Here is an 18,722-nt window from a genome sequence, read left to right as displayed (position 1 = left end):
ACCATACTGCCTCCAACAATGAACAAAGTCTATACCTCATATAGTAATCTATAAAAGGCCCCAAATGACAAATGTAAAACAATTCAAACAAGAAAACTTAGAGCCTAATTTATGAATGTTTGAAAAACAATTATGTCACACATAAAAAAACGACAACCACTGAATTACAGGTTCCTGACTTGGGACCGGCACATACATACAGAATATGGCAATGTTAAACATGTTAGCGGGATCCCAACCCTCCCCTAACCTGTGACAGTAGTGCAACATGACAACATAAAAATCAGTTGGAAAAGGCTTAACTCATCAGATGGATACAAATAGAAATATTACACAGAGTTGACATGGCAGGGTACTTGTATGCCTATCTGGCGTGGTTCATCTGCCTCATTTTCAATTCCATTGGTCAATGAAGTTTCCATTATGCCCCATTTATAAGCAATATCTTTTCTGGTCTGTGCGTCCGTCCATCTGTTCGTTCGTCTGTCCGTCCGTCCGTTCGTCCCGTTTCCGGTTAAAGTTTTTGGTGGAGGTATGTTTTGATGAAGTTGAAGTCCGATCAACTTGAAACTTAGTAAACATGTTCCCTATGATATAATCTTTCTAATTTTAATACCAAATTAGAGATTTTATCCCATTTACACGGTCCACTGAACATAGAAAAGAATGATGCGGATGGGGCATTCGTGTACTTGGGACACATTCTTTTTGGTTAATACTGTTGTTTCTTAGAAACTATAATTAAAAGGTCAACTATGTTTGGTTTATTACATGATTGTAAGGTGTACATGTATCTCTCGTTTGGTTTATCTCACCGTGACTTCATTTTCTTGGATCATGTTAAGTTTATGTGTAAGTTGTAGCAAAGCTTTATGTAGAGAACTATCAACAAAATCAATGGTTAGTAAAGAAGGCGAGACATTTCAGTGTGTGCACTCTTGTTTGTCGAGCCTGCGACTTTTGTCACGGACATAGGGATAGTGATATGGAGGCGGCGATGTTAGATAACTTCTTAAAAGCTTTATATGTTAGAATGTGGAAGACCTGGATGCTTCATAATTTGAATATAGATTCCTCATGTTACGAATTTTCCGTCTGTCACATGTCCATTGTCCTTGGTCTCATTTTCATGGTTCAGTGACTATTCGAAAAAAAAAATTGTAATGTAAATTTCTCTCTTATTAGGATTACTCATGATAATAATAGGATAACTTTTGGTATGTGCGTACCTTGCAAGGTCCTCGTGCCTGTCAGACAGTTTTCACTTTACCTCGACCTCATTTCATGGATCAGTGAACAACGTTAAGTTTTGGTGGTTAGGTCCATATCTCAGATACTATAAGCAATAGGTCTGGTATATTCAGTGTATGGAAGGACTGTAAGGTGTACATGTCCAACTGGCAGGTGTCATCTGACCTTGACCTCATTCAGTGGTTATATTTTAAGTTTTTGTGTTTTTGTCTGTGTTTCTTATACTGTATGCAATAGGTCAACTATATTTAGAGTATTGAAATATTTTATGATGTACATGACAGTCTTGAAGGTTTTATTTTACCTTGACCTCATTTTCACGGTTCATTGCAAAGTGTTACGTTTTTTTCTTTTGGTCTGCATTTCTTAAACTATAAGCAATAGGTCAAATATATTTGTTGTATAAAAGAATTGTAAGCTGTACATGTCTTTCTGGTATGGTTATTATATATCTTGAAGTTAGAATATATAGTAAAACGACTTGCCATAAACAGCCTTACTTACATATCAACCCGGCTCCCAATATTCTTTATGTGACTGTCAAAATTCAGGAGCCTCTTATTCAGTGAGTAATTGTGGTTGGTTATCTGTCAAAATTGTTTTTCGTTCATTGTTTCTCATAACTTAGGGTTGATTTTCCTTTAAAGCTTTTAAATTGTTTCAAATTTTTCATGTCAGGCATATATTTATGGTACGAATTTTGCTCATTGTTGAAGACAACATTCGCATCATTTAGACAGATGGTTAAATGTCTTACCGTATTGAAAATCAACAAACTTCACCTTATTTTTTTTTATCGAAGTCCTTCAAAGAAGAATATATTAATGTTGAAATAGTATATGATTCTTCCCCTTCATTAGAAATTCTCTCGTGAACAATCACGCAAGGACTGAAAAAAGTATAAAGAAATAACCTATAACATTGCCTTTTCCAATTGAATTTATTACTCAGATTAAACGACATTACGTTTAACTGTGACGGAAAACAGCACGCTGCAATTTAAATATCAAGACGTAGTTTCACTGGTCTTTGGAACTGGTTTCAGAATGATTGCCATCACTTTAGAATCATCAGGATTAGTGACATTCAAATTGAGTGCTAGATTGTTACCACGGGAACAGACAAATGTTGGAACTTGTTCCACTTGAATGACTTTTTCATCTTCGTCATAGACTATGACGCTTGCCTGGACCCTTGCTTCGCCGTTGACGGTAGCTGAATCGTGACAGAATATCTGCAGCGTCCAACTATCTCCGTTCTTTCTGTATGTTATTTTCCATTCGCCTTCTCGTTTGTGTGTAGGTACAGGCCCTGCATACGTTTTAACGTCAACCTGGATTCCAAAACGAAGTGTATTTTGCATTCGAACGGTGTCCACAACTAAGTCTAAGTAATTACGAGGCAGGTAAAAAGGTTCGTTAAACATAACATCTAGTTCTCCTTGTGATGGACATAGTGATCTAAATCTGTATGCCTTACAAACAAGACTATTCAATACATCCTTACATTCTTCCTGTTCAACGATATCTGAGCTTTCAATCTGATACAACTGATTAACTGTCATTTGTGGAAATCTAATCAAAGGGAATAATTTACTCGCATTTTCTCGTAGATCAGACCTATGGCTCTCATGAAATAGCCATTGAAGAAGAGATTCGTATAAGAGGTATTCATTTTGAAGAACCAAATCTTCGTTTCTTAATAGATCAGACACAAAATCGAAATCCATTCCAGGCCATTCTTTTAATTTAAGTAAAGGGCCTGTATTCCATGCTATAGTCTCAGCACACTGTTGTATCAATTCTGTAAGTCCCAAAGCTTTAGACCAAGCATACCATGACAAAGCATTTTTGACTTTCGGTGATTTGGCTTTGTCAATCATGTACTTTGTACATAGATTTTTAAGTGATGTTACACAGTATTTATCTGCCAAACAAAGAATACCAACAGACGACTCCACAGTGACAGATATATCGGCGGTATAAAAATAACGTAAAAATTTATCAAATACGGCTCTGCATTCTGGAGTCTCACTCAGTGTTAGTTCTGTTTGATTGTCCTTTGACCAGTTATCATCGTAAAGCATTGCACGGAACACGTCACTATCTTTGGCCAGCACAAACTTATGAGCGGAGTAGGAATCGTCACCTATGTTCAATGTTATATCACGGAGATCTATTTGACCATAAAATTTAGAAATGTTTTCTATGAAACTTCGTTCATCTTTTAAATTTGTTTCATGCTCATCATCATTCTCTTGCTCATGTTCATCCATTCTCTAGAAGTAAAAACGGAAACATAGATAATATTATGTTAATAGAAAAACATAAGTATATATTAATAACTAGAGGCTCTAAAGAGCCTGTGTCGCTCACCTTGGTCTATGTGAATATTAAACAAAGGAAGCAGGTGGATTCATGACAAAATTGTGTTTTGGTGATGGTGATGTGTTTGTACGTCTTACTTTACTGAACATTCTTGCTGCTTACAGTTATTTCTATCTATAATGAACTTGGTCCAGTAGTTTCAGTGGAAAATGTTAGTAAATTTACAAATTTTATAAAAATTGTTAAAAATTGACAATAAAGGACAATAACTCCTTAGGGGTCAATTGACCATTTCAGTCATGTTGACTTATTTGTAAATCTTACTTTGCTGTACATTATTGCTGTTTAAAGTTTATCTCTATCTATAACTAGAGGCTCTAAAGAGTCTGTGTCGCTCACCTTGGTATATGTGAATATTAAACAAAAGAAACAGGTGGATTCATGACAAAATTGTGTTTTGGTGATGGTGATGTGTTTGTACATCTTACTTTACTGAACATTCTTGCTGCTTACAATTATCTCTATCTATAATGAACTTGGCCCAATGAAAATTGTTAAAAATTTACTATAAAGGACATTAACTCCTTAGGGGGTCAATTGACCATTTCAGTCATGTTGACTTATTTGTAAATCTTACTTTGCTGAACATTATTACTTTTTACAGGTTATCTCTATCTATAATAGTATTCACGATAATAACCAAAAACAGCAAAATTTTCTTAAATTACAAATTTAGGGGCAGCAACCCAACAACGGGTTGTCCGATTCATCTGAAAATTTAAGGCCAGATAGATCTTGACCTAATAAACAATTTTACCCTCGTTAGATTTGCTCTAAATGCTTTGGTTTTTGAGTTATAAGCCAAAAACTGCATTTTACCCCTATGTTCTATTTTTAGCTGTGGCGGCCATCTTGGTTAAATGGCCTGATCATCGGACACATTTTTCAAACTAGATTCCCTAATGATGATTGTGGACAAGTTTGGATTAATTTGGCCCAGTAGTTTCAGAGGAGAAGATTTTTGTAAAAGCTAACGACGGACGACGGACGACGACGACGACGACGACGACGACGACGACGGACGACGGACGACGGACGCCAAGTGATGAGAAAAGCTCACTTGGCCCTTTGGGCCAGGTGAGCTAAAAACATATAAATGAGTAGTAATCTAAAAAAAAAATATGTTTAACCAAGCCAGAGGCTTCCAGGAGCCTGGTGTCGCTGGACTACACACATTAAATTGAACCACCATCATTTCAAAATCGATTCGTTAGATAGCCACGACTATTTTCCAGTTGTCGTAGCTACACGGAAAACATGGACGACTACTTTATATGTATATTTCCGGTATAAATAAACTTCATATGAAATAGAAAATACTAACACGAGTTTGCAAAGTAACATACGAGAACTTATCGTTTGGGAAACCTAAAAAAAAAAAAAAAAGTAAAAACATAGTAAATTGAAAAGTTTGTAATGTCAAGAATCAGCACATCAAATAAAACACAAACACTACTTACTGCTGTATAGTTCGTTCCTTAGTAGTCATTGTGTGAATAAAAGAAGTCATTAAAATGCTAACAATCAGTAGTATATAATACTTTACAAGACCATTGGAGTGTAGAAGGTTAAACACCTCAAGTCAAACAATGCATATCTTTTATGGAGAAGTACTAACGCCAGTTTTCCCTGAATCTATTTCGTTACAGAGTCATACAAGTAATCAAAAAATAATAAAAACCCACTGGAATATGAATTAAAAGAGTCCTGTTAAAATACATAAATATATATATGATATATTACAACCCCGCCCCCCCCCCCCCCCCCAATATATATATGATATATTACAACCCCCCCCCCCCCCCGCCTTATATATGTACATTGTCGGAAAATAAAAAAATCTATCTAGATTGTTTTTTTTTGTTTTATATTGTGTATAGACTTTGTATGTAGTGTGTGTTTATGTATCACAAGTAAGCGGAACTAATAAAATGTAAAATAAAATATATTCCAAATAAAACAATAAAGGACAAAGTCTATACAAATTTATTCCAGTACAAGATAGATTTTGGAATCATATACTATTTAATATAATTATATATAACAAGAATGTGTCCTAATACACGGATGCCCCATCCGCACTATCATTTAATATGTTCACGTGCATATGGGGGAATCTCTAATTTGGCATTAAAATTAGAAAGATCATATAATAGGGAACATGTATACTAAGTTTCAAGTTGAATGGACTTCAACTTTATCAAAAACTACCTTGACCAAAACTTTAACCTGAAGCGGGACAGACGGACGAACGGAGGGACGAACGAACGGACGGACGAACGGACGGTACCACGGCCCAGAAAACATAATGACCATAAATGGGACATAATAAAAATTCATTGATCAATCATTATTACAGCGAGTGCACGGTGAGTCAGGGAAGACTATCAAACTCCCTTCTAAAACATTTTTAAAGATCTATGAATACATAATATGTAACCATCGGTAAACCTTTGACGGTTCATTTCTTTAAATAATTATTTCCAATTGTATATCACATCAATAAGTTAAAAGTAAAATAATTAAACCAAAAAGTATTAGTGATATTAAATCAAATTCTCACGAAGCTTCATGTGACTCATAGTACTGTGAATTTCAGCAAAGAGTGGTGGAAAAAAAACTATTTGAAAATGGCCCAGGTGTGAAAGAATTAAAGAGTTGTTTATATTTAACCTACAATTATACGTGGGAAGAAAGATTATCGCTAGTTTGTGCATTTTTCCTTTGATTTTTTTGGTGATAATTTTTCATATCATGCTACTCGCTTGAGATGAAAAATATCGCTAGAAACTAAGGAGACATGTGGCGTTGCTAATGAAATTGACATGGAATTGACAACGTCGTCATAGGTAAAATAGCGATAAACAGATTATCATTGGTCATCTCAACTCGATTGCTTTTCTCGCTTTCGCCGTACCGGTTCAAGCGAGAAAATCAATCTCGCTGAGATGATCAACGATAATCTATAAATATTAAAAAATCAACAAATCAACAAAAATATAAGGCTCAAATTACACCATCAAGAGACATCAAAGCAAATAACAATTTACCCATTCAACAACATCATGCCATTTACATAAAACAAAAAGGAGTCTGTTTTCTCATTGACTAAAAGCTTAGGAAACCATGTTTGATAAAGCATTTTATTCACGAGATTTGGAACAGCGTCTGTTTACCTAAAACTAGATTTTCAAGACAACGTCAAACAACTTATAAAAATTGTAAACTGCGAAGGTAATACATTTGTTAATCAGTGGCAGATCAAGAAATTTTCATAAGTGGGGGCCCACTGACTATCTAAGAAGCGGCCCGCTCCGGTCATGCTTCCGTGATTCTCTATATAATCAACCAAATTTTCCCCAGAAAAGTGGAGGCCCCTCTAAATCCGTCTCGAATATCTCTATACCGTTGTACTTTGTTTTATGAGAATAAAGATATATATAGCTGAGGATATATTTAGCATAAAAACAGAGGGTAGTTTTAAAGCGTCTTGAGCAAATACCAGTAAACTGTAGACAAATCTTTATTAAATAATAAAAAAGACATTGTAACTCAATTAATTTGAAAAAGAGGAATATAACATCGAACCGACCAATAAAGGAGACATTTTATAGTTAATACTAGTAGATGCGATAATAACATCGAACCGACCAATAAAGGAGACATTTTATAGTTAATACTAGTAGCGGCGATAATAATATCGAACCGACCAATAAAGGAGACATTTTACAGGTAATACTAGTAGCGGCGATAATAACATCGAACCGACCAATAAAGGAGACTTTTTACAGTTAATACTAGTAGCGGCGTTAATAACATCGAACCGACCAATAAAGGAGACGTTTTACAGTTAATACTAGTAGCGGCGAATAAAGGAGACATTTTACAGTTAATACTAGTACTTAGCGGCGAATAAAGGAGAAATTTTACAGTTAATACTAGTAGCGGCGATAAGCTAAATTTTCGGGATGCGTAAAACCGAGAATTGTTGATCACGGTGTTTGAAATCAGCCATTCAATCAACAACTCGCATAAACTAATCACGTACTGACGCTGTTAATGAGTGCAAGTCGAGTGCTTCAATATAAAAGAGGGGACATTATCACCCTTCAAAATATAATGTAGATAGATATAAGAAGATGTGGTATGAGTGCCAATGTATACAACTCTCCATCCAAGTCAAAGTACGGTCTTCAACACGGAGCTTACTAGTAATTTGGATCACACCGAACAGCAAACTATAATGGACCCCACAAATGACCAGTTTAGAACCATTCAAAAGTTCATATATATTTCACAAATTGTCCGCAAGGACGCTATTGATTATAATTTCACAGGAAAAACGCTCTTGTAAAAAGTATTATAGTGAAATCAGATTTAAATGCTGAAAAGTTATCATAAAAATAGTTGGTAACAGAAATTTTATGGAAAATAGGTACTATGCAAACACATTCCTAACGTCTATCTATTTTTCTACTCCCAGTATATTTCTCATAAAACATTACAATGTAACCAGGTGTCCCATGCATCAGAGATAAATGGAGAAGTATAAATTTTAATTTTATCTAAATTAGCATCTACATTTTTGACTGCGAGTCGGAGTTTTTCAATACATATGGGATTCAAAATCACAACCTCAGTGTTTAAAATATCTATTGTTACAGGACTACTTAAACCACTTGGCTGCAGAAGCCCCCATGTAACTGATATAGGACTACTTAAACCACTCGGCTGCCGCAGCCCCGTGTAACTGTTACAGGACTACTTAAACAACTCGGCTGCCGCAGCCCCCGTGTAACTGTTACAGGACTACTTAAACCACTCGACTGCCGCAGCCCCAGTGTAACTGTTACAGGACTACTTAAACCAATCGTCTGCCGCAGCCCCCGTGTAACTGTTACTGGCCTACTTAAACCACTCGGCTGCCGCAGCCCCCGTGTAACTGTTACAGGCCTACTTAAACCACTCTGCTGCCGCAGCCCCCATGTAACTATTACAGAACTACTTTAACCACTCAGCTGCCGCAGCCCCCGTGTAACTGTTACAGGACTACTTTAACCACTCGGCTGCAGCAGCCCCTGTGTAACTGTTACAGGACTACTTAAACCACTCGGCTGCCGCAGCCTCCGTGTAACTGTTACAGGCCTACTTAAACCACTCGGCTCCCGCAGCCCTCGTGTAACTATTACAGGACTACTCTAACCACTCGGCCGCAGCCCCGGTGTAACTGTCACAGGACTACTTAAACCACTCGGCTGCCGCAGCCCCCGTGTAACTGTAACAGGACTACTTAAACCACTCGGCTGCCGCAGCCCCCTTGTAACTGTTACAGGACTACTTAAACCACTCGGCTGCCGCAGCCCCCTTGTAACTGTTACAGGACTACTTAAACCACTCGGCTGCCGCAGCCCCCGTGTAACTGTTACAGGACTACTTTAACCACGTAAGTGTTCATAAGAACAATCGATTTCGAAACAATAAGATAATATATACTAGGGAGACAGGACAGACATGCATCTGCGACTCTTTTTGGTCCTAGGCTACTTTGACCTCATTACAGTAAAACTTAACTCACCAGCTTGGGCTTTTTTTTTTTTTTTTAAGAAATGGCTCATTTTCAATCTAAACAATAAATATGTGTTAACTCAGAATATTGCTGTAGTATTTAAAATTTGTCCATTAGATCAAATCAGGTTTAAATATCCTAACAAGGTAAATAAAAGTAAGGTAAGGGTGTGAATTAATTGACCGTAACAGCAATTGGTCAGATAATAAATAATCTTAACAACATAATTTAAATAAGAATGGAGACCATCTTTGTCAAAAGACTTTCATTTGTATTTGATATAATTGTTCTGCTAAGGAGTGTCTGCTTTGATCTTTCGTGTCCTCGATCTGTATTGTTTGTATATATGTGTATATATGACTCTGGTTGAATTGAAGAATACACATTGACTAGAGACCTAATGGCATACTTTCTTTTATGTATCGACAAATCCGGTCTGTATAATAAGAAGCATATTATAAGAAATAAAAACTCAGTATCAACCCAGGAATTTGGATTTTTTATTTTTGAAAGATTTCGATTGAACTGTAACCGGGCTGCCTGAGAACTGTTTTTTTTTCTAGACCTGCGACAACAGTTCGAACAGTTTCCCTTACTTTTTTTTAAGTTTAATTTGGTGCCATCTGTAGAGACGAATTAGATAACATTTCAAAATCCAGGAAAGTTTTTAATTTTATTTATAAATAAGCCTAAAATTCATTCCGTTTTTATTTTTCTAGGTTGATCCATGCATTAAAGCTTCTCAAGTTGATCAGGTTTGTCTTACCCCAAAATATTTAATAAAATGTAAACGCGGACATATTCGTCATTAGATTAAAATCAACATTAAAAAATGTGTATGTAGCCTATACACCTACACAGACCATAAATAGTAACATTAAATGTCACAATCATGCTAATTACCAAACCATGAATTCACAAGTTAAAGGTCACGAAACCTCTGACAGACGGGCATATACATCTAACTATAATTTTATTATGTTTATAGACCAAATATTTACATATCTACTATAGTAACCGAAAAACCACGCAACGCCTTAAAAAAAAGAGCATTTAACAGTGATGTAGCAAGCAAGTATGTGAAAAAAATCAGCGAAAAAATATTTTGTCAGATAGATAGTCCGACAGAACTGGGACCATATGTGATATGTACGCTCAGTATGGACGTTATATTAAGACCCGGATAGGACAGACATAAAATTGGCGATATAATAGCCCCCCCCCCCCCCCGTATGGTCGATATGAATATTTTTCTAAATAATAAGACCAAAACAATTAAAGTGACTTAAACCAAAGGCATTTGTTGGTGTCCCTTACCTTGTTCTTAACTTCCATGGAGGGTATTACTCCATCAGACCCTAAACCGATCCCCCCCCCCCCCCTTCCTTATACTGTTATATATATAATATATATAACTCAATATCATTTGTTTTAAAACCTGATTTTATTTTTTTATACACGTCTTCTATCCATTTTGTTTTAAATCTGCCACGAATCCCCCGTATGGTCGATATGAATATTTTTCTAAATAATAAGACCAAAACAATTAAAGTGACTTAAACCAAAGGCATTTGTTGGTGTCCCTTACCTTGTTCTTAACTTCCATGGAGGGTATTACTCCATCAGACCCTAAACCGATCCCCGATTTAGTGTTGTTTCCATCCATACTATTCATTCCAAATGAATTCCAACAATATCAATAATCCTTTATACAGCTGTCACTATATCAAATGTGCAGTCAAATAGTTAAAAACTTCAACGTAGTAATTGACCCTATTCATAGATCTAGATTAAATGAACTTGTATGAATCACGTGTGTGTCATGTGTTTTATAGTTACCTGTATTTTTAACAAAACAAATATACTAACTTGTAATTATCAATATTTACAAAACTCTATGTATGAAACGCCAAATTAACTATAAACCACCGTTTCAAATGCCGCGGTGCTGCTACATTTGATATATCACAAATCTTTAAGATATGGTTGAATTCTGTGGAATAATCACTAAATGTCTTCTTTTAATGAGTATTATAAAAAATGGTGATTAAAACTATTTGTAGTCGAACAAATAAGGTTGAAGCTGCTTTCTTTTAAACGATAGGCTCCGAAGAGTCTGAATCGCTCAGCAGGTGAAATATCTGCCATGTTATATACATTTTCACCAGTTTGTAAGATAAATTGTAATTTTATTTATAATTTAGGGGTATTATTGTAAGTCTAGTATTATCGGACTAACACCAAGTTGTTAAATTCTTTATCGAACAAAAAATAATGTTGGTTATAGCAATACAGGCGACACAAATCAAATATAAGAAAAACTCAACACTAATAATATACATGTAAAAAACTTGTTATTGGTCTCCTTTCCCCAGTTCCAATGACTCACTTGTAAAGAAACAAGAGTGCACAGGCTGAAATGTATCACCTCGTCTACTATAACCATTGATTTAATTTTGATAGTCCCTAAGTACAAAGCTTTACTACAAGTTTAACAAGTACACATAAAATGGAAATGAGGTCAAGGACAGATAAGCCAGACGAGATTACAATCTTTCAAATATATAGCCCTTGATTGGATAAATAAGTATTCTTATTCTTATTCTCCTATAGTTGACATATAAGTTATGGTTTCTAATAAACATACCAAGAAAACTAAGCATTGACTAATGAACCATGAAAATGAGGTCAAGGTCAGATGAACGATGCCAATAAGACATACACCTTACAAGCAATCAATGCATTAACTGTAGTTTAAAGCCTATACCTAGTAAAATCTACGAAACAAACTAAACCATGAAAACTTACCATTCACCAATGAACAACGAAGATGAGGTCAAGGTCAGATGATACCTGCCAGACAAACATATATACCTTACCATCCATCCATACAATGAATATAGTTGACTTTTTAGCTATAGTTTAAGAAAAAAATCTTAATTAAACAATGCGAGTTAAAAAAAATAACAAAAAAAAAACACACACACACGTTATTTCAAGAGTCAAGAAATGGACGAATTCAACTTCTCTAGCTGAAACAAATCAATAACTCTCATACTTGTAATATTGTCTGTAAAGTGATACCAGCATATACAATTTAAAATATCATTTAACTGAAATTCAAGAAGGTTCAATCTTCATTTAAATTTAGAGTCAGTATAATATTATGTGAATTTTCGAGGTTGTGCTTTAAGAAAATTATTTATGTTTTTCCTATATTTTCACTGAAAAGTGATGTACAGACTGCGCAAAACACACACGAGTCTCGGTATCATCTCTAAAATATGCCGAGGTCTTTGTCTCTAACCCTCGTTTCTCCTTTTGCATTAATGACGAATTATTTGATACTTAATATCCATTTTACACTTAAAGTTATAATTTATTAAACTGTATCTGTGTATTCTGTATGCTTAAACCATTGACAATTGTGTATGCTAAGGAACTTACTTTTACTTTGTTTGTATCATCCTGTCTGTTTAGAAGACAACAAAAATCAATACTGTGACAATTACCTGGTGTAGTTCAGCTATAATCACCCGATGATTTGTAAAATGACAAAGAAAAACAAAGAAAATACCAACGTAACATCAAATTACAACAGTTTAAAGTTATTATTTAACAGGACATAATATTTTGATCAAGGATATATATATATATTGTATAATGCCCAACTTCATACAATGTCCAACATCGAGGACATGTTCAAAATGTATAAGTTTTATCAAATTTGTATAGTCATTCGGATAGAAAAATGGTAATAATTTTATTTCGAATCATGACAAATCATGTGCATTCATATAGCAATTTAAAAAAAAACAAAGATAAAAATAACAATGATAACATTTTATCAGACGACAATACGAATACTAAAAATTCAGGCTGCCTGAAAAAAGTCTATTCAGTCACGGAACCGCGACTTCTAACCTTAGTTATCACGACTCTTTTATAAAAGAGCTAATATTTTTAACAAGTTCCATGACCTTTTTCTACTTTTTGTTCTTGGATTTGAGAAAGAAGGTTACGATAATAAAAGGATAACGAGAAGGTAACAAAAATAAAATAGACTTTTGTTCATTTTACATTCAAGGGGAGGAATTTTTCATCCTCCACCAAGTAGCACAGTTTATATATTCTATCCTTTCTAGAAATTTCAGAATAGTAGCCTTTTCTAAATTATGCCACGGTCACTAATTCTCAGCTTAGTGCCGCATTTTCTTATAGATCCTTCGAAGCTAAGTTTTTAAAGTAATTTTTCATAACAGATTTGGTCTCAGTGTAAAGTGTTTCTCTATGTTCTAACAATACGACCACACTTTTTTTGTCGCATTACACTTAAAACAAATTATAAATCAATGTCATCTTATTTGTTCTTAATTTCTATCGGTTGGTTGTCATTTTAACACTTAGTCCAAATCAGCAAAACATGTAAAACTAGACTATAAATACAAAATTTGGAAATTACTTGGCGCTCCAGTAATCATAAATCTGATATAGTAGAAAAAAATATAAAGAAAAAGTATTGATTTGATTTTGGTATTTTAATTGCTTCATAAATATGTATTTGAAATAAAGTTTATTACCATTTCCCATTTGAACGTCTACTGACTTACACCGAATGAATGAAATATTATATAAAATATAGACATGAGAAACAAACTGTAATAAAATCCTGGAAGCGTTTGATAAGAAGCTCAAAAGAATTTGTGAGTATAAATGATTGTATTCAAGTGATTAAATAATATAAGTTTGGAAAACTTTAAAATCTATGATGTATCGAGCAGACTTTCGCTTCTCGTGTGGAGAAAACCACAAACATCTACTGAACAAATGTCTGTAACCATGAGTATCATTCAAAGTGATTGCAATACAAAATAAATGGCGAAATTTTAATGCTGCTTATGAAGATATCAGACCAGACAGTCTTGACAAGCCTTGCTACCACAATGACATAAAGTTTTTCTATAAATTGTCTCATACTCTTGAGAGAGCAAAGCACTCAAAAAGGGGGAGGGGGGCCCGGTGCTTTGATATCTGTTTGGTAAGAAGCTTCGTCCACGAGGATATAACCAGCCCAGTAGTCAACACTTCGGTGTTGACATGAATATCAAATTCAAATTCTTTATTACCTTGAACTTTACAGTTCATCGGTGTAAATACAAATTTTCATAGTAAACAAGTAAACAGACAGAGAATGTTCATGTAATATTGTCTCTGATTTTAAATGCATTAAAAATATATTTTCCTAAATTGGTTAACTGTTTGATATTCTTTAAACTTAAAAGTTCAATAAATTTAAACACACTTGGTCTAGACCAGTAGTATTTCTTTATAAATTTTACTCTAAGTTCCTTATATTTCGGACACACTAAGATGAAATGGAATTCGTCTTCAATACACTGACGGCAAATTGAACAAATACGACGTGACAGCTCAATGTTTTGGTAGCGTCCAGTTTCCACTGCTAAAGAATGAGAAGAAAGTCTTATTTTTGAAAGACCTCTTCGGTACACAATAGGAATATATTTTGTCAAATAAAACTGTAAATCAAAACTGTTGATAATGTATTTATAGATACGGCACTTGCTACTGTTATCAAGTAACGAATACATTTCCTGTTTTTTAATATCTAAAAGTCGTTGTTTAATAAGAGGGAAGTCAATCTCAAATACGAGGTCTGATTGTTTAATCCACATATCTCCAAGTCCAATGTTGTTAAGTTCATCTCTGATTAACTTTGCCCAATTTACAGACTTTGATCGTTTTCTGTCAATATCGATACACATTTCTTTGTATACGGAGCTTAAAATACAGTTATTTGTTGACATAATTTTGAACCAATATTTAAAAATTTATATTTTCCTTTTAACGATCATTGGAAACCTTCCTAGTTCCATGTATATAATTGCAGAATTTGTAGACTGTTTAACACCAAGTTGTCTTTTGCAAAAATGCAAATGGACTTTTTCGACATCATCACCTTTATAAAATCCCCATACTTCGCATGCATAAGAAATTACACTACCTACGTACACATCAAATAGAGACAGGATAGTTTGAGTATTTAGATGATAATTTCTTAACGTAGATAACATGGCAAACATTGATTTTCGACCTTGTTCTGCCAACTTCTTCTGTGTAAATAGAAATTTTCCGTTGAATTTTAAATTAAATCCTAAGTAACAAAAGTCATTGACCGTCTCTAAACTCTCATTATTGTAGAACCATCTCTCATCATCCTTAATAACACCTCCGTTTCGGAACACAACTACCTTAGTTTTGTCAATGTTAACTGTTAAATCGTTTTTCACGGTATATAGTTTTAAAGAATTCAGCATTGACTGCAGACCTTGAACGGTTTCCGAAAATAGCACCATATCATCGGCATACATTAGAAGAAAAAGACTTAAATCTCGCATCTCAAGCGGAATACACCCATCGATTAAAAAGGACATTTCACAGTCATTCACATATAGAGAGAAGAATATAGGCGACAAAACCTCACCTTGTGGTAAACCGATTTGACATTCGAAGAATTCAGAGTACGAACCGTTGAAACGAACACAAGACTTTGTTACTTCGTACATAGAGCGCACAACTGTCAATAACTTCCCACGGATTCCTACACGTGAAAGCTTCATCCAGAGTTTTGTACGATTAATACTATCAAACGCTCTCTTGTAGTCCACAAAACAGCAGTACAGTCGTTTCTTGTCAGATAATGTCCTATTTATAAGAGAATGCAATACAAAAATTGCATCTGCCGTGCCATGACTTTGTCTAAATCCAAATTGTGCGTCGCTGATAATGTCGTTTTCACATGCCCACTTTAGTAGTCTTTGGTTTAAGACAGCTGTAAACAATTTGGCTAAATTGCTCAAGAGGCTTATTCCTCTGTAATTATTTGTAAAGTCTATGTTCCCTTTATTTTTATAAACCGGTATGACTATTGCTTCGCACCAAGACTTTGGAAAGTGTCCATTCTCGAGAACAGCGTTATATCAATAATGTGGTCATTTTTATAAATTTACCGTTTACAAAAGTTTGAATTTTTCGAAAAACTAAGGATTTTCTTATCCCAGGCATAGATTACCTTAGCCGTATTTGGCACAACTTTTTGGAATTTTGGATTCTCAATGCTCTTCAACTTTATACTTGTTTGGCTTTATAAATATTTTGATATGAGCGTCACTGATGAGTCTTATGTAGACGAAACGCGCGTCTGGCGTACTAAATTATAATCCTGGTACCTTTGATAACTATTTGGTAGAGGTGTGCCATTGTCATTTGTGTCTTTAAAAATTTACCTATTTTAATATATCATGCACTGAAATTCAGTGCCTATAGAGATCTATAGAAGATAAATAAATATTTTAGAAAGAATGACCTATACTAATACACAAATCAGGATATAAATTTCCGGTGCTCATTTTGGAGCTTATTGAAAGGTGAACTTTAATTTAAGAAATAATTCCTTCATGTCATGCTCTATGCTCATTTTAACATGGTTAAGCATTATATTTGTCGATATTTTACACTGAGCGTTAGCGAGGTGTAAAATGTGGTCATTGAAATATAATGCCTACCCATGTTAAAATGAGCATAGAGCATGACATGAAGGAATTATTTCGAATCTAATAGGACAAATACAGTATTTTTATAGGTCGAAGAGTGTGAAATTACCGTAAAAACGTTTGGCTGTTCCCGTTTCCTCCTCAAGGAGTCTGTGCATTGCAGTTCATATTTGATAAGTTTAAACACTACGAGCAGGGTAAATATATGTTGTTTCATAAAAATATATGATAAAACTTTATGTTAGCTGCTTTAATGTATATATTTTAAAGGATAACGATGGAAATAAAGTTAATATAAACAGTAAGTTCGTGCGCATGTGTCAAACATATTTTGTGCTCATTAGAACACGGCTTTGTTTACAAAGCGTAATTAGAATTGATAATTGACGATTAAAAATGATTTTCAATCATGTCAAAAGCATATTTATATATGATATGTAGATCTTACTTATCCCAAATCAATATATTAGAATTGATAATTGACGATTAAAAATGATTCTCATTCATGTCAAAAGCATATTTATATATGATATGTAGATCTTACTTATCCCAAATCAATATATTAGAATTGATAATTGACGATTAAAAATGATTCTCAATCATGTCAAAAGCATATTTATATATGATATGTAGATCTTACTTATCCCAAATCTATATACAGTTATCAAATGTAAAGGCATTTTAATATAGGATGTTATACAAAGGAGGGTAATTCTTATATAAAATCTCACAAAATTATTACCCATATTTTTGGCATATCCCTGTACACTCAATAATAGGAAGTGCCCCCTTCCCCTGTGAAAGCACTATGTAAGAATATTTTCTCAATTCTCGATTCCTTTCCCACATTAAGGGACATTCTGAAGTAATTTGTCCATTTGATAATTTGTACGGTGACAGTGTAATGTACATAACGTACAGCATGTTGTCTCTATATTATAACAGGCCTTTCGTAGTTCCGGCATTTTTCCATATAAAGAGGATAACACTATAACTTATCAATTTTTTTGACATTCAAGAACCGAATGGACGATTTCGAATTATTCGCTTCGATAGCTATAGACATCTTGCTGAACCAGAAGGAATCGCATCTTCTTTTTTTTCATTGATATTTTGAATCTGATTTAAGGAAAGCATTTGAGAATCTTATCAGTTCCGATAAGCCAGCTTTTACAATTGTTGCCCTTTGTAGATTATTGTCGTTTGGCGAGATCGTTATCATCGGAATCACTTCTAGATAAATGTACCAAAAAGTTGTTAAAATCTTTTTTTGAAAAATAGCTGTATTTAGCCTCTAACCAAGAATCAGATACCGGAATTTGACGCTCAAGTAGGAAGGTTATAAATTTGCTAACGAAAATTATTGCAAAACATTTCCGTACGATGTATGTCTTTAAAGTGTAGTTTCACTTGAAGTAAAATTATAGCAAGCGTGGAACCACATATGTTGACCATTGAATTGAGAATGGAAACGGGGAATGTGTTGAGGAGAAAACAATCCGACCAAATAGCAGAAGAAATCCCAATGTCAGAAAGTGGTCTTCAATGCTTCGAGAAAATCTTGCACATGGACGGGCAGGCTTCAGCAAAAATGTGTACTAGTTCAGAGAAAATGAACGTCCGAAACATTAAGATGAACCAAAATTAATAAACAACAAAGAACATACAAGAATATATTACAAAGTCAATCGGTTACAAACATGCGGCGGTGTTGAACATGTTTTGTTATATCTCAATCCTCCTCCTATACCTCTAGCTAATGAACAATAAACATACACATAGCAACACGGACATTGAAACAAAGTTTACATCCAAACTGACTCTGCATCTTGTCAAATATATTAATAAGGGAACATGGGGTAATTCGCCACCATAAGAACTATTCAAGCTACTACATCTTCCCCTCGCAACTTTCGTGCAACGTTTTCATTTGATACTTAAGTATAT

At 34.3% G+C, this 18,722-nt stretch overlaps 1 protein-coding gene across 5 annotated transcripts; it reads right to left on the bottom strand.

The window, feature by feature from the left end:
* Positions 1 to 2,172: 2,172 nt before the first annotated feature.
* Positions 2,173 to 12,780, bottom strand: LOC143042515 (BTB/POZ domain-containing protein 17-like). Of its 5 annotated transcripts, XM_076214866.1 has the most exons (3): positions 12,652 to 12,731; positions 12,013 to 12,119; positions 2,173 to 3,529 (listed from the first exon to the last, which is right to left on the bottom strand). In XM_076214866.1, exons 2-3 carry the CDS (start codon positions 12,013 to 12,015, stop codon positions 2,258 to 2,260), a joined length of 1,275 nt encoding a protein of 424 aa, XP_076070981.1. In that variant the 5' UTR covers positions 12,016 to 12,119; positions 12,652 to 12,731; the 3' UTR covers positions 2,173 to 2,257. The 5 variants fall into 5 exon arrangements, with proteins under 5 accessions (XP_076070981.1, XP_076070984.1, XP_076070979.1 ...); XM_076214869.1 differs by lacking the exon at positions 12,013 to 12,119 and having other exon boundaries at positions 12,652 to 12,780; XM_076214864.1 differs by lacking the exons at positions 12,013 to 12,119; positions 12,652 to 12,731 and adding an exon at positions 10,793 to 11,011.
* Positions 12,781 to 18,722: the final 5,942 nt, after the last annotated feature.

Source organism: Mytilus galloprovincialis, chromosome 8 (genome assembly GCF_965363235.1).
Source record: "Mytilus galloprovincialis chromosome 8, xbMytGall1.hap1.1, whole genome shotgun sequence".
Lineage (NCBI taxonomy): Eukaryota > Metazoa > Mollusca > Bivalvia > Mytilida > Mytilidae > Mytilus > Mytilus galloprovincialis.
The sequence above is the reverse complement of the archived record's forward strand: the minus strand, read 5'-3'. Positions and strand labels throughout refer to the sequence as shown.